The sequence below is a fragment of the Hetaerina americana genome, unplaced genomic scaffold (assembly GCF_022747635.1).
Source record: "Hetaerina americana unplaced genomic scaffold, ioHetAmer1.1.p SCAF_7, whole genome shotgun sequence".
NCBI lineage: Eukaryota > Metazoa > Arthropoda > Insecta > Odonata > Calopterygidae > Hetaerina > Hetaerina americana.
This window is the reverse complement of record NW_027287316.1, coordinates 75,062,986-75,079,831: the sequence shown is the minus strand read 5'-3', so window position 1 is coordinate 75,079,831 and position 16,846 is coordinate 75,062,986. Positions and strand designations below refer to the sequence as shown.

General features: G+C 36.4%; 1 protein-coding gene and 1 non-coding gene across 2 annotated transcripts in view; one reads left to right on the top strand and one right to left on the bottom strand.

The window, feature by feature from the left end:
* The window catches only part of AsnS (asparagine synthetase), a 30,415-nt gene extending 27,698 nt beyond the window's left edge, over nt 1-2,717 (bottom strand). Inside the window, exon 1 of the mRNA XM_071595564.1 lies at nt 2,398-2,717. Within this exon, the coding sequence (XP_071451665.1) occupies nt 2,398-2,517 (120 nt within the window). The 5' untranslated portion in view covers nt 2,518-2,717. The remainder of the gene's footprint in view (nt 1-2,397) is intronic.
* A 10,223-nt stretch (nt 2,718-12,940) lies between these two features.
* LOC139696986 (5S ribosomal RNA) lies at nt 12,941-13,059 on the top strand. Its single transcript, XR_011702690.1, has one exon. It is a non-coding gene; the product is annotated as a 5S ribosomal RNA (ribosomal RNA).
* The last annotated feature ends 3,787 nt before the right edge of the window (nt 13,060-16,846 follow it).

Genomic DNA, 16,846 nt, shown 5'->3' with positions numbered 1-16,846 from the left:
AAAATATACAGGGTGCGGCACTTAAATCCGGACAAACATGCGTTTCCTCAAAGAGTCAGCGAAACCTTCCCCAGACTTCTCCGAAGCATTATACTTAGCCACAATATCGGAACAATTGATCTGCGGTACCCGAAGAATTGAACTATTTCACTGGGCGGACGCCCAGTGCGAACACTTTCGATAATAGCGGTTCTTCGATTGTGCACCGCACTTGTCTGTAACATCTTGGCCATTTTGAGGTTATGACTGTTAACTAGATGCCTAGAGCTTTCATGTATGCCAATCGCAACGTCCAGTGAAACTACGATATGGCGGGAAATTCGAACTGAAATTTGCACCCTGCATAACAAGTGACTAGTGGTCTGTTATAGTTCTGTCGTTCCCTAAAGTAAACTGAGATTTTATAATCCCCTAATAATACATACACATTTGATTAATCAATGACATCATACATAGAATATTTAAGAATGACTTTGAGGACTCTAACTGATAAATAAATTTATCTAACATCCAAAAGAGCAATTTAGCAAAGTGTGGACTCTGTCCCTTTAATGATTCATGAAGAACACTATCTACTAATACAAAAGGAACCACCTCAGTTATTATCTCCATGATAATAAACAGGTGATAAGATAAGGATAACCATGCCAATTCTGGGACCCACCCACTGGGATGAATAACATGCCAGGCAGGCAATATGGGAAAGTCTCCACACCCTTTCACTAAAAATCCTTGCACAGCTTATGCAACAGCAACAAAATGGAGATCAATAAAAAAAGGGGTAGTAGTTCCTTGGAGAAGTGACCAAAAGATGAGATTATTTGCATCATTAGGGATAGAGGTGGGAAATTTAGAAGAGGTAGGGCTTTCAGGGAATGGGGGAAGGGTGGAGAGAAACCTGGCATTAGCCTATCCTTAACGAAATGGTCTGTGGAATCCACATATTAGTGTCATCCAACAAACAGGGCACTCAGCATGACGTGTTCTCCACATAGCACCCCATGTAGTTATCTCAAAACCAATGTAATTTGTTGCCACTGCCAGGATTCAAGCCCAGATCATCAGAGTGGGAAGCCAAAACACCAGCCATCATCCAAATGATCCCCTCAAGGAACACATTGGACAAAATAATTTTCTTCATTTCAGAAGGTCACATAGACTACGGAGCGTCAAATAAATACAACAAAAAACACAAACACACAACATTTACACTATAGATCTCGCATGCAGGGGGTATATCCTCAGTTGTCTATGGAGTACTCTTGCGTAGAAATACCTTTCAGTTTTGGAGGCAGATGATTACAAATCCACGCACTTGCAAAGCGTGGGTGATTTATGTTCAGGCTGGAATAAAACCTTATGCTGTGCACATCATGCTTATCTAGTGTGTGAAGGGAGTAGCAAGAACTGTTGGGAGGGTAGATAAGTTGGATTTCCCTTAACAAAGGTAGAGCATTACAGAATATAAATTCAGCGTTGAGTTGAAATTGTTAAGGATCTGAAGAAATGTTTGCCATGTCCTCCAATGGAAACTCCAGCAATTGCCTTAAGAGCCTGTTTTTGCAAAGAGAAAACTCTCTCACAGTGGGAAGAGTTGCCCCAGGATTGCTCAAGTTAAGAAGGGGCAAATTTGGAGAAATTAGAGAACCTTTGGGATCGGGATGTTGCTGTGGCTAACATACTGGCTCCAACTCGAAGAATAAATCCCAAATACGAGTTTGTAAGTTTTCCATAGAAACTATAATTGTTTATTTTGGAAACCCCAGGATAAAAAATGTACACCACTATATTTATACAAATACACTGTTTCTCATTTATTATTTTGACATGAATATTTCTTGTGAGAATATTATATGGAGCAGTTGAAAAGAGCAATCAACAGCTGCATGCAGTAAACCATAGAGAATCGGCAACAAACAGCATAAAATAAAGACGCTACACCAATATCAATACGGTATCTCACAAGGGAGAGTCTAAAAACGGAGTCTTTTTTTGAGTATGTAACTTTGTTTTTTCTTGTGTTTGCTACCGTAGTCCTATATTTTGAACCCTACCACAAATGAAGTAATGCCCTTGTTTCTCCAGGCCCTGAAATACGCGGTACTAATTTTATTCTTCGATTTTTGTTCCGTCAAGTCAATCCCTCCTTGTCCCTTCAGAAAGGTGAAATTCGAAGGTTGGAAAGATATCGAAAGATATGGATCGGAGGTGCAAATCGCCGGTTCATTTTATCCCGAATAATATGTCGTATGAAGGTCATATCGTGGGCATATATTTGCACTAAAATATTATGGTAATCACGGTGATGGAAAAGAACTAATAAAAGTTACTCCAGTTAGAGTTAAATGTTTATTCGTTAAAGACCTTGGGATGGCAGGAGAGAAAATTGTTACTTACATGAAACATATGTTCAGATTCCATTCTCCATGCATCAGGTCCTCTGTGTTTAATTTTTCCAAAAGCACCGCGCCGTGGAACATCAGCATCATATCCAAAAAGAGCCCAAATCCCACACATGTTCGCTTTTACAGCCGACAGCAGTCGTTACAGAAATATATAAAATTCTATATGAGACGTGTGAATTCGGCGGCAAATTTATAAAAGGCTAGGTTTGTACTGACGAAAGCCCACCTATAATTTCCGGATTCCACCAATATGCTAATAATTTCTGAATATACTTTCACCCAGGTTCGGCAATTATGAAAAGCGGTGCGTGCTCAAAAAGAGACAGGAGAGGAATGAAGAACGAAATGCGTAATAATCTCGTTCATTTTATAATCGCTCACGTCGTCGTTAGCGGCAACTAAAAAGGAATTTCGTGGTTACACATATCATGAAATGTCTGTTTGTTTTATCGAGAATCGTATATCAGTGCACATTTATATCTGTGGTTTTCGGCTGATGCAACATAAAGATTATTCTGGCATGACGTAACCTTGAAAATAATTTCACAATTATGAGGAAAGGGTAACCGAACCTTAATTGCTGAATTATCGTTAACTTACTGTATACAATACCATATAGCAAATGAAACTATATAAACTACTATAAAGGGTATTATATTACTATATATGGAACCCTTTGACAATGAAGGGTGCAGTTAAAATAAACTATGGCATTACTGCCCATCTATCGTTCGAGCTTAAACTTATTCGAATTATATTAATTCATAAAAAAAATTATTTGCAATTTTACTTATCGAGAGAACAAGACTTATAGAACTACTTTAGTAAAGGCTCTCAATTGCCATGATTTTCATGTTAAGGGTTACAACATTGTGCCCTCGAATTTCCTGAAGTATCTTTTGAAAATCGACTTATTTAACGTAATGAAATGCCACTAAATGGATGCGAGGGCGCTCTACCTACAAAGTACATGTGACCGATGATTGAGTTTTATATTCTAAAGAGAATTGCTTATTGCAAAGGAATTTTCAAGCAGAATAATCTCAGATAAAAAGTATCAAATGCTGAATACCAATTTATCAAATAGGTGAAAAGTGTTTCCAGTATGGGTAATAAACGTTAATTGTAATAGATAATCTACCAGTTAAGGTACATATTGGATGTACGCAAGCTACCAAGCCAAGCAATAATTCTGTTTTCTTTCATAAGAAAAAACACAACCTGTCAGCTAACGCCACAATAAGCACCAACTCAGTTCAGCATGCTTCCTTCTTACCGTCATACTGTCCAAAATCCCTTTCCTATTCCTGCCCCTTCGTTGCTTGCCTAACATTCACCCCTCTATCACAGTCTTTAATATCCCAATGCCACTCAAAATACTCTGCATCTATTTTCCTACCTCTTTGGATTTCTCCCAACAATCCCCTCTCCTCCCCTACCATACCTAGCACACACTCATTTGTTTTCCTTCCTATTCACTTCACCTTTTCCATACCCACATTTCAAAAGCTTCCAATCCATCTACACCTATCATCCTGCTTCATTGACCATGTTTCCATGCCATACATAACTACACTTCATATCAAAGTTTTAACGAACATTTTCTTAACATCCTTACTCTATGTTCCTGCCATCAATTCTCTCCTTATGAAAGCTTCTTTGCCTCATTACTGTGATGGCATGCCTCCCCCCTTCCTGAACTGAAACATATCATCCCCTAAGTACTCATTTGCCTGCTCTCCATCCTCTTGTTGATAATACTGGTAACCAAAATAGCTACGTGAAAAAATCAAAATTATTGTACTAAAGCCCTTGTGTTTTGTGTCCTTTCCTTTTCTGGAATAAACGCTAATAATGATCTGGCTGAATCTATTGGCTAAATTTCTCCCCCATAATTGCTACGAAATTTTTATGGAAGCTCTTCCTCCCGCATTTTTCTAAATCTTAAGTAGTTCCACAGGAATGTCGTCTGCCCGCTCAGCCTTATTTGATTTGAATTCCCTTAATGCCCTTTCTATCTCACTGTCAAGTAAGCCTGGACCTAAGCTATTTTCATTTACAGCATATTCTCTTTATTTGGCTAACCTTGCTGGCCTAAGTTCTTTACCATACTGTTCTCCTATATATTCCTTCCATCTCTATTGGATCTTCTCTTATTCAATTAATAATTCTCCTGATTTATCTTTGATTGCTTCCATGGTTTCACCCTTCTTACTTCCTGACAGTTCCTTACTAATTTTTTTAAATTTTCATTTAATACAAAAAAAAGTCATTTCTCCACAGAAGACTGCCTGGGATAAATTTTCCCTTCCTAGCAGTAGTAGTATTTAGGGGAGGCGACTGACAGCTGAGGTCATTTGCGCCATAGGCGATGGACAGGAAAGGATGAAGGGAGAAACCCGGCGTCCGCATTAGCCTACTCTTAACAAAAGGCACCAATGGGTCCACAGCTCAACGTCCCATCCGACGGACGGCGTACTCACTCAAAGTGTCCCCCACAATGCACCTCAAGTAGGGATCAAGATACCTCAGAAAAATATTCAACACCACCGGGATTTGAACCCGGGCCCTCTGGGTGGGGAGCCAGTACGTTAGCACCATCTTCATCCCCTTTCCCTCCCTTGCTGAGTGCTTTCACCTTCCTGTTTAGGGCACCAATTTCACCCTTCCTCTCCAAACTTTCCATATCCTTGCACTGCATCTTCGACTACACTTCTTTTGCTTTATTTGTTGCCCATTTCAATTTATTATTTAACTCTGTACTTCCTTCTGCTAAACTCTGTGTTTAGCAGAACTCTGTGTCTTCCATTTGCTTCTCCCATCTATCTTTCTAATCATCCAATCCTTAATCCTTGGTTTCCTCATCCTTTTCATATTAACTCTTCCTATAGTGTCTTTTGTGGCTTTCTATATCCCTTTTTTGAAACCTTTCCATTTTTCCTCTATTTTGCCCAGCTCTCTTTACTCACTCAAGATTTTCTCTACAGCCTGCTGATTCTCCTTTCTTTTCAATGCAGTTAATTTATGTACATTCCATTTGCTAAATCACCTCCCGTGCTTTATCTTTTTGAGTCGAATGCTGAACTTCATAATTACTAAATTGTGGTCACAGTCAAAATATGCTCCTGGGAGACTGTGCAAATTGACTGTGCTGTTCCCAAATCTGTGCCCAACCATAATATAATCTAACTGATACCTTTCTTAGTGACCTGGTATTTTCCATGTATAAACCTACACTTTTTGTGGTGTATAAGCCAAGTGTTGGTAATGATGAACCCCCCTTTCTCCTGAAGAATTCAATTGCTTTCTCTCCATGGTCATACCTTGTACCTAAACCATAAACTCTCACCACATCATCATATCTTCCTTTGCAAACTGTCGCATACCAATTGTAACTATCAAATGTTTCTCCCCAGAACATCCACCATTATGTCATCTTGACTGATCATATACCCTTTCAATTTCTCCCTCCTAATGATTGCTTGGTGGCATGTATACTTCAACAATTACCCAATTATTTGATTCTGCTTTTATCCCTATTAGTAATATTCTGTGTGTTGTTTATCTGTATTGACTATGCTTCTTCGTACCTTTTTATTTAATATTATTGCAACCCCTCACTAGCTCTAATCCTCTCTGCTGTACATTAAGCTATAATTACCACTTCAGTAGTCCCCACTATCCTTCCATCTCACCTCACATAGACCTAAAACATTTATATTTTCTCTTTCCATCTCTCGCTTAACATTCTCTTATTTTCCTTCCCTCAAAATTCTGAATGTAAGTTCTAGAAAGATGCCCCCACTACAGTACTCACATTTCTTCAAAATGCCATTCAAATAGGGTAATTCTTTGACCTGTTATAATTTATTCTCATCTACTTAATTTTTTAACTTAGCCACTATGTTATTGATAATTTAATTGCTCTAATGTTTTCATAATTTTATTTTTGTAACAATGGGTACCACCCAAAGAGCTTTAGCTGTTGAGGCATTATGATGTAAATTTGCTTCATAGCAAGAGGAAACAATGGGAGTAGAGAATGTCATTTGTCAAATTTACATGCTTTACCTCATCGATGATGATCTCCATTGACTCAAGGCCGTTGTACCTATTTCTTCCTAGTTGAGGGAATGGGTGGGAAATCACTCCAATGCCCAGAGTCAATTAAATGCTTTGGGAAGTGAGATTTAGAAAATGCTTTGCTCTCACTTTGAAGTCAAAGAAGAAAAAAATGCACATCTCAAAAGGCTACATATAATGGAAATAATTGAAAAATGTGGACATTACTATTAATTGTCTGTCACCACTTGCCTTCTTCAGTTATCTTGGACTTCCCAGCTCACATTCCCTTGCTTCCACCCTGCATTTTCAGCATCGACAAATAATACACTTTTAATTATCAATGCCTGAAATTTAACATTTTCTATTCGATTTTGTTTGACAACAATTAGATATATTCATTTTAGTGTGATTTGCATAATCTTCTAAAATATTTCATGTGAGAATGACAAACTCTTCATAAATTCTTTAAATATGTTTAATCAGTCAATGTGAACTTTTGTAAAATGGAGAAGTATCTGGGGAAAATACTTTTCAACATTGCTCATTCTAGAGCCTATGCATTGACCATGGGGTTGAAAGACAGCTTGCTTTAGTACATTGAACAAGGTGACCGAATATTTTTGTCATTGAAGTGTTTCATGAGTTGCAGTTATTCACTCTCTTGGTTCATAAAGTATTATGATTAATCAGTTAATGATTGTATTTGATAATTTATTTGACATTTAAAATGCATTTGGGTAGAATATAATTGGTGACCATAAACTCTATGTAAATGTTTTAGTTATAAAAAGTTCTGATTCAGAGAGTAATCATTAGTTACTTGCAAAATATATGGCACTCAATTCTTACTTTCGTTGCCGCATGCATTCTCTCTATGTGGTGTTATGGAAAGAATCAACCCCAGCCGTACTCTTACAAATGGGTAAAGTATATATTGAGGGAAATTAGAGGGGAAAAAATAGATAAATGATTAAAATAAAATAAAATGATATGGGGGGGTTAGGACAGAAAAAACAATTAAACCAAATTATGATAGCATAAAACGCTCTGGTTAAGGTGTACTAGATAACATTGACCCTCGCCCTTATCAAGCACTCACCCAGACAGAGCTTGCAAGAGAATTCTCTCTGCACCGGCGGCCCACCAATCACATGTAATATAATAAATGCAAATAAATTAGGCACTCTCCAGTACTAAATAGCATTAATTCTTGCTAGTCTCAAGCGCTCAAACTTCAACAAAAACACTGGCTAAGGTGTACCAGAAAGCAATGACCCTCGCCCTTATCAATCACTCACCCAGGCTGGGCTTACGAGAGATATCTCCCTGCGCCAGTGGTTCACCAATCACTCTCTAATTTCCCTCACCATATCCTTTGCCCATTTTTAAGAGTACAGCTGGGCTTGATTCTACCCATAATATTCATACGGCCGTAGTTACTGTTCGTTTTATTCTTCATTCATCTCTATGTGGTGTTGGAATAAAAACAATGATAGCCTATTTTCATCAAGAAGAGTATGTCACTGCAACATATGTTGTCAATAGATTAGAAACATAAAGAAAACAATAACAAAACCCAGAACCAAAGTTGGAATCAACACTCTTTAAGCCCAGTTAAAATAATCTTGAATCAACCAGAAAAGTTTTGAAACTAAGCATTTCTTTATTTCATTTTTGATCTCAGTGCATCGATATTGTTCTGCTGCATGTAAAAGCTTACTTCCAAATTTGAGATCAAGTTTTTTGACTATTTGAATGCTTTTTATATGTACATTTTTTTGTTTGTTTTAGTAAGCAACATTGAGTTATATCCTTATGAACCTGGTTCTTGGGACTATATTTTTCCTCTTGATTGGAATTTATTGAAATTATTTTTAACATATGTTAACCTTTGGTAAGAAGTTAAAGGGATTCCTAGATGCTAGTGAGAAAGATAGGTAGTGAGAATGACTATACTGGGTTGGGAAAATTAAAACAAAAGGTTAAATCTATGTATTACTTGGGAGGTAAAGTGAAGGAAGGTAAAGTTAGGGAAATGGGGGAAGAATTTTGAAAGTCAAGGTTCATCATTTGGAATAGGGGTGATAAATAGAATTAACATTGGAAAAATAGGTGGCCATTCAATGGTAGCCTATTTTTAAGCTGAGAAATTTCAAATTTCTCCTGTATGTCCAATCTTAAGCCTTGTTCTTTTTGAGAAGAACAGCCATGTCGAATCTACAATTAAGTGTGTTCCCATTAGGTGTCTTGCTATTTTTGATCATTCACTTCCATTTTTATAGCACTCATTGTCATCCTTGATTCTAATTTTGGACTTTCCCCCAATTTTTCTTACTTACAAGTGCTTGCAAGTAGCAGTAGGTGCTTGTTGAAATTATATTCACTTTAAAAACCCTGAATTTAATGGGTTTAATGCTTTAATCCTGTTAAACAGAGTTTTGTTGAACATCACATTAAATTTAAATAAAAAGACTTTAATCACAGTTAACCCTATAAAATTAAGGAAGAATATCATTTTCAAATGGACATTTGTGAAAAAGCAAATTACTTTTTCCTTAGTGGGACGTTTTATCAACAGAGCAGAATTTGATATGAGCCCACAGCTCTACCAGTTGTGTTGGAATATTTATGGGCAATCAGTAATGCATTTCATTCAGACGCAAAAATTCATATACTAGCACTAGCACTATTGCATTTGTTAGCATTATTGCATTTGTTATGCACTCAAGGGGAAAAAATCAGACTGGGGCCATGTTCTCATGTTCTTAAGGGAATGAAAATTTTAGTACTGGTTAGCACCTATAGATTACATGGAACACAATATAATGGAGAGTCATTATTTAGGGGGACTCGTGTTATGCAATCATAAATGATTCCTTAGAGCTCCGAAAATCGTTGGGTTTTAACATTTCACCTGCAGTATATAATTATCAACGTTACATGTTTGACGAATTTCAATATTAAACATGTAATAAGTTAACCATCTTCAGATTTAAAGTGGAGAAACAGAGTAAATATGTCACTACCAAAATGGAGCCATTCTTTTGATAAACGTTATGTTACTACCGTTATGTTACTCCTGCGCTATACTATTTCTGAATTGAGCCAAGAGATTATTTATAAAGAATTTATAGTCTGGGAATATAATTTGTTACGATAAGTCTCTTGTGTGAATATCTATCATTTTAGTCCTTCCGTTATGAGCCTTATTTCTGTTAAATTTCATCCTTCAAATATGGCGGTGGGACCCGGGGTGTACGTATGTAGTTTAATTTGTTACCGTTTGATGTCGCACGTATGCATATCGGTAACGCCGTGCTTCTTGTATGCTATAGTCTGCTTTACGATCTTCGGAAGTGGTTGGTGGCATCGCTATTCACACCATTTTTTGCGGAGTTGAAACTACAGTTCTTCGGCACTTTCAGGCGAAAGAATGATAAAATGACTGTTGACCAAGGTGTGCTGAAATCTTATCTTTATGACGTGTGTGAATCGCCAACAAGAGGGCACGATACTTTTCAATCGCGATAATTGATGTCTGCATACACCCAGTTAGCACATACCTAATCTGTGATTACGGCGGCATTCAGGTTTTCCTATGGCCATATGTCATCTCATTCGACTATTTGTATATTTGACAATTTATGGAGTGTTTTAAACGATTATTGCTTAAAAAAATTACGCTTACTTTCGATGATTCCCATATAAAACTTTTCCGGCTAAACATTTAAAATATCTTTATTTTTAAAATTTACCTTATTCCCACTTTACACAAAGTTTTTTATTCTCTTTTTTTTTCGAGAGCATAGTGCCTAATGAATAATACAGCTATTGTCATAAAAAATAATATGCCACTGCATTTCGGGTACGGGAGAATAAAATATCATAGATCTTTCCCCAAAGAATCCAAAAATATCCAAAATGATGCTGGATTATTAGACGGTTCGTCCTCTTTTTTGAATCAGCTGGATCCCGAATCCTTACGTCCTAATCCAATATGAAAAACTGGCCGCATTTTTCTGAGGTAAAAGTTTATTCACGATTGTGCCGTTGGATGGTAAGGGATACGCGTTCACAAAAGGAGTTTAAAACTAGATTTAGAAAGCTAGCCATGGTAATTTTGTGTTGATGGAAATAAAAAAAAAGAGGGAGGAGGTAGTGCAGAGTTGAAGCGTTGGACTACTGATCAGAGGGCCCAGATTTAATTTCTGAGCTTCCTTAGCTTCTTCCGAGCTGTGTGATTTTTTCAGGTACCAGAACTTCCTGGCAAACTATAGGTGGCACAGGGAGAGGAACTGGCCCTCTTTAATACCCTGATTTGGGAATTTCACATGCCGTTCGGTTAGTGTTATCCTCGCCTACCAAACCGACCTTCGGGTTGATAACTGCGTTTATGGTTTTTTATGGAAATAATGATATCTTTTGCGAGCAGGACAAAATATACTCAGCCGGATAATTTTCAGCCACTATGGAATAATTTAAAATATACCTTTTATCCATTTTTTTTACTTTACACTTGGATTAGTTTAATAAATAAAGTTTACATGCATTTACCATAAAATATACCCATCGCCTATGGGAGAGATATCAAGAGTATTCGGTTGTTCAATTAGATTATCACAAAGTATGGATGTCTATGGGTAGTCCATATTATCTTTTGTGTTTTAATTTTATTGAAACTCAGTTTGAGTAATTACTTATTATTTAATTGGTTTGGCAGTTTTGATACGTTATTTATCGTCATGGCAATGCTTCTCGCCCCAGATTCTGGTGGAATTAATTCTTTGACTTCTTCAATCCTAAGATAATTCACCGCAGTCGTCCTTCATTCTTCTCTATTCGATTCTAAGTTCTCTTTCGCCATGATGTCCGTTTCTTACATTATATCCTTTGGTTTTCTTCGTGGGACCTTCCTTCAGATTTCCTTTCCATTACGTTTCTTACAAAATCCATGGTTTTTCCAGGGTGTTTACAGGCTTAGTAATAATAGGTGTTTTTGAACAATCACGGCATTGAATTCAAATATTAATAAGAATAAAGGCTGTCGTGCGGTGTTTATTAACTATTTCAAGGTTGGTATTCCCATAACAATAATACTGTGTAAAATAGATAATATCTCAACTTTTACCGAATTGCATTCCACCAGCTTCGTATTAACATTTGGAATGGATTCACAATTTGAAGAAATTTCTCCAGCGGCAAGATGGTTTCTTTTACAGCTATTCAAACTGGATTATGATCTTTTACGGTTATTAGTGACGGCATTTTTAAATACTTGGATGAATGGTTCTCGGGGAGTTTTTTAAAGTTTCAATTGTGTTCCCAGCATAGTTATCCAAGACATCTTACCCAAAGTTATATCTTATATAGAATCTTATATTATCATTTCCTGCGTTATCTTTTTCCATCGCCAAGTTAATAAAATCGTATAAAATTAACATTTTTGACCAGAATCTGCTTTATAATTCTAGATCATCAAAAAAATTCAAATTCGAATACATTCTGGGAGATTTTTTTCATTTTACATCTTTGGTATTCACCTTCTCCCTCAAATGGATTCATTTTGAACGAGTTTTAAAAAAATGACTTTTGCAAGAATATTAAGTGTAATTTTATGTTGCATCGAATATGATTTTTTGAAATTTGCTGATAATGGAATTCTTCTAATTCAAAAAACTTATCTTAGGTCAGTATTAATATAAACTTTTTCCTCCTGGTGGCATTGATTGAACAGAAGTATGCAAGGTAAAATATAAAATAAAATTTGCTATATACCGTATGAAAAATATTCTTCGAAAGTGAAAACGTCAGTCTGACGTTACTGTTAATTTATGACGTAGGAAGTAATTTATTATGGTTTGTGCTTACTTTGCATCTAACGATACAACTACCCCAGGCTGTCATATAATTCAATTTATTGTATCGTCAGAGTTATGCTATTACATACGAATTATTACTAGATGACTCTAGCTTTAATGGTAGGTGCACGTATAAAGTTACCTTGGGTGGGTGATATTGAAAGGAAAATACTTAGTAGGCTAGTTCCTTTCTCTGCGCCGGTTATGGTTTCCCAGGAAGATCAGGTACCCGAAAAATCACATAGCTTGGGTGGAGCTGCAGGTGCCCAGAGAGGCTTGCCCGGGAATCGAATCCGGGCGTTGGGTAATAGCTGTTATGTAATTGCATGCGTGATTTTGAATTGGTATGTTCCCTTTTGACACCATTCCATTTCATCTAGATGCGACCAGCTCTCTTGGGGCAATGTATTGGTGCTGTAGTATCGTAATCTTCCACATTTATCCAAAGTTCGTTTTAAGATGGCAAATTACCTCCGTCTCCCGCCATCATATGGTCGTGGACGGCCCGATGTATGCAAGCCGTGGGCAAGAAAATAGACGTCGTGTCGCGTCGTTACAAGTGTTTGCGGGCTTGATATTGCTAAAATAGTTGACTCGAGAATGGTGGAAATTGCCAACGGCCATACCACGCTGAATACACCGGTTCTCGTCCGATCACCGAAGTAAAGCAGCATCGGGCCCGGATAGTACTTGGATGGGTGACCGCCTGGGAACACCGGGTGCCGTTGGCTTTCAATATATTAAGTAATATACCGTTTAAGGTAGGTTTGGTTTTGTTTAATCAATAAATATTAGGTTTTTTTAAAGCTACCAGTACGGTCAAAGATATAATTAATATCAACAACTCGGTGTTATTATTTTAATATTTACTTTGTTAACCTAACAGTAAATGAAATAGGATTTCATAAAATAGAGCAGGGACAGTTTATCTATTTAGGAAGTGTTTCGGGCATATTTGGGCCAAAGGTAGTAAGAGCATAAAGAGAAGAATTCCACTAGGCAAAGAAGCTTTTATGAGGAGGTGGGACTTAATGACAGGGACGTTGAGGAAGGATGTTAAGGAAAGGCTCGTTAAAAGTTTGAAATGGGGCGTGGTTTTGTACGGCGCGGAAACATGGTCGTTGAAGCAAGATGATGGGTGTAGATTGGAGGCTTTTGAAATATGGGTGCGGAGAAGGATGAAAATTTGCATTGGACAGAAAGTTAAACAAGCGAAGAAGTGGTGGGGGAGGAGAGGGAATTGCTGGGAGAAATCCAAAGGTGGCAGGAAAGATGGATTCAAAACATTTGGTTTGGCAATGTGATGTTGAAGACTGTGGTAGAGGAGAGAATGTTAGGCAACTGAGGGAAGGGCAGGATGTTGGACGGAATGAAGGGCGGAAGGAATTGTGCTGAATTGGAGAGGGGCTTATTGTTGTGTTGGTTCATGTTGTGTTTTGTTGGGAAAGATAAGGGAATTATGGCTGTACCGTTGTGTAGTCTGTTTCAATTGGCTAACTTAACCGATAGACTACCATCACATTACAGCCTTATATTTGAGACTTTTTTATATTTCTCAAATTCTTTAATGCATATCGTTAAACATTTTAAATAGTATATAATACATTTATGTATTGTTATTATATACTTATAAATTCTTAATTTTTTAAGTAGCCGTAGCTATTCCTAAAAACATTGTGCAGTAATTCACCAAGGTAGTTAGTTTTCTCCTACAAATTTAAACATAATTTTTTACATAATTTCGTGTACACTTTATTAACGGTAATGGAGCGACGAATTTGTGAGTTCAACTATTAGGGAGCCGTATTCAAATCATTTATTTCCCTTCAGGGTTTCTTTCAGGGAAGTTTGGAGGAGGCATCGGGGTAAGTAGTTTATCCCATGCCTCGAAGCTGTAAATTTTACATGCTGTAAAGTTTAATGCGAGCACTTCAATTCAATTCAATTTATTTCTTCACCATAGGCATAGAATTATGCATGGCTTTTTCAATACATGTTTTACACTTCATAACAATATGAACAAAACAATATGAACACAAAACACAAATGCAAACACAAAACAATATGAACACAAAACAATATGAACAATACAAATATACAATTTACAATTTTCTTGGGATTAACACATTCCAATTATACATTTAAAATGGTATGCATTAGAAAATCATCTACACTATAGAATAATTTACATGAAAGTAGTTTTTTCACGGCACACTTGAATTTAAAGGAACTCTTGATATTTTTAATATAAGCAGGCAATTTATTGTACATAAGTATTCCCTGATGATCTATCCCTTTAATGGTTTTATTTACTCTGTGCTGACGTACATGGAATGCATTTTGGCTTCTCGTATTATGACTATGAAGGTCACAATTTTTAATAAACATGTCTTGATTTTTGTTAATAAGAGACACTGTTTCAAGAATGTACATACAAGGAAGAGGTAAGATTTCTAGTTTTTCAAAAATAGGTTTACTGGGAGCTCTATTATTAGAATTAGTTATTATGCGAATAATCTTTTTTTGCATTTTAAATAATTTTGGAAGGAAGATAGAGGAGCCCCAAAAGGGAATACCATAATTGAGAAGTGACTGCACATAGCCAAAATATATAGTTCTCAATGCCTTAATGCAAATGATTTCCTTGAGTACACGGAATGCATAACAGATTTGTGCCAGTTTTTGAGTTAATTTATTAATATGTTCCTCCCATGAAAGATTAGAGTCAATCCAAATACCTAAAAACTTTGTTACCTTTAGTTCTTTTATGGGGCAACCGTTAATTATTGGATTATAATTTATTAACTTCTTCTTGAGGTTGAAATTTAAATAATGTGTTTTACTAACATTTAAAGATAGCTTATTGTCAGTGAGCCAGTTCATCAAATTGTGTGTAGTTCCTGTTACCTCGTTCATTAACTGAATGGGATTATGGTTATTAAAAATTAAGTTAGTATCATCAGCAAATAGTATTGTATTGGAGAGTGGTAAATTTGCAGGTAAATCATTTATGAAGACTAAAAATAGTAGTGGTCCAAGAATGGAGCCCTGCGGAACTCCACAAATAACAGAAGTTGTACTTGATACAGATGAATTCATTTCAATATATTGTGACCTATCAGTTAAATATGATTTAAACCAGTCCTTTGCATTGCCTCTTATACCATATGTTTCTAATTTTTTCAAAAGAATTCCATGGTTAACTGTATCGAAAGCTTTTTTTAAATCAATAAAAAGCCCTGCAACATGACTATTACTATCTAAGGCATTCCATATATTCCTTGTAAATGAGAAAAGGGCATCATTAATGGACTTATTCCTTCTGAAGCCAAATTGATGATTGTCAATGACAGAGGATTTATCGAAAAAGGAAATCAATCTCAGATACATGACCTTCTCCAAAATTTTGGAGAAACCTGAAAGTAAGGAAATTGGTCTATAATTCTCAATGTTTTCCTTCTCTCCTTTTTTAAACAGAGCTTTAATTTTTGCAACTTTAAATTTGGAGGGAAATTGACCAGCACTTAGGGAAAGATTACAAATTTCAGTCAGTGGTTCAGCAATAAAGGTGGCACAACTTTTTATAACAGCATCAGGTATACTATTCCGATCTTTCAAACCAACCTTCGGTTTGATGATTATGGTAGCTTCAACTGAGATTTAGGGCCTGAGACAAGATTTATGCTTATACTTTTAGAACATATTTTTTGGAAAGCCTTTTCTATTACTTTTGCGTGATAGTAGTTTTAAAGAAGGACGATGTTGGCTGGATATTGGTTGATATTAGTATCAACAGAACAGAGGTACGTTTAATACAAGAAATGGGTAAAGTGCATATTGACTGATATACTATACGTACTAGTATTTCGGCAACCGGGTGCTCACAAATATTAAGTGAGGAAATTGTTAGGCAGTACTCGTATATGAACTGGCGTCATCTCGAATTTAACTTTATGGATTTTTTATTATATATCTATTTTTTTATTTTGAGCGGTGATTTTTGCTAAAAGTTAAAAAAAAAAAATTAAATTGCGCGACTTTTGTATGCTTTTTCCCGTGAATACGTATACATAAAACACGTTATATATTAACAAATGAATTACCTCATTTGTGGATTCTCTTGTATCCGTTATTTATCCAAATAAATTAAGTGAATTATTTTTTATTTACCTAATTTTTTGCGAGCTAATGTAACCGCGACTGCGTCAACAAGAACCATCATAATGTTTGCGCAAAAAAGTGATTACTGACGGAAATGAAAGTGTGAATATTGAATATTTCGTAATGACTGCGGAGAAAAAAGTTAACCCCACGCTGTATGTCATGCAATCTTCTCGACAAATTTGCCACAGCGATGAGTTTTCGTGTATGGTACGCTATTATTAGACAGGGTTGTGTTTCCCGGGGAACGGTCCCTTTTCCGACAAATGAATACGTTGGAAATCCAGCGTTGAGTCGCAACCACAATATGGACGTGGAAGTTCGACCTCCAAGAAGTTTGAGTGGGAACCGGAGGAG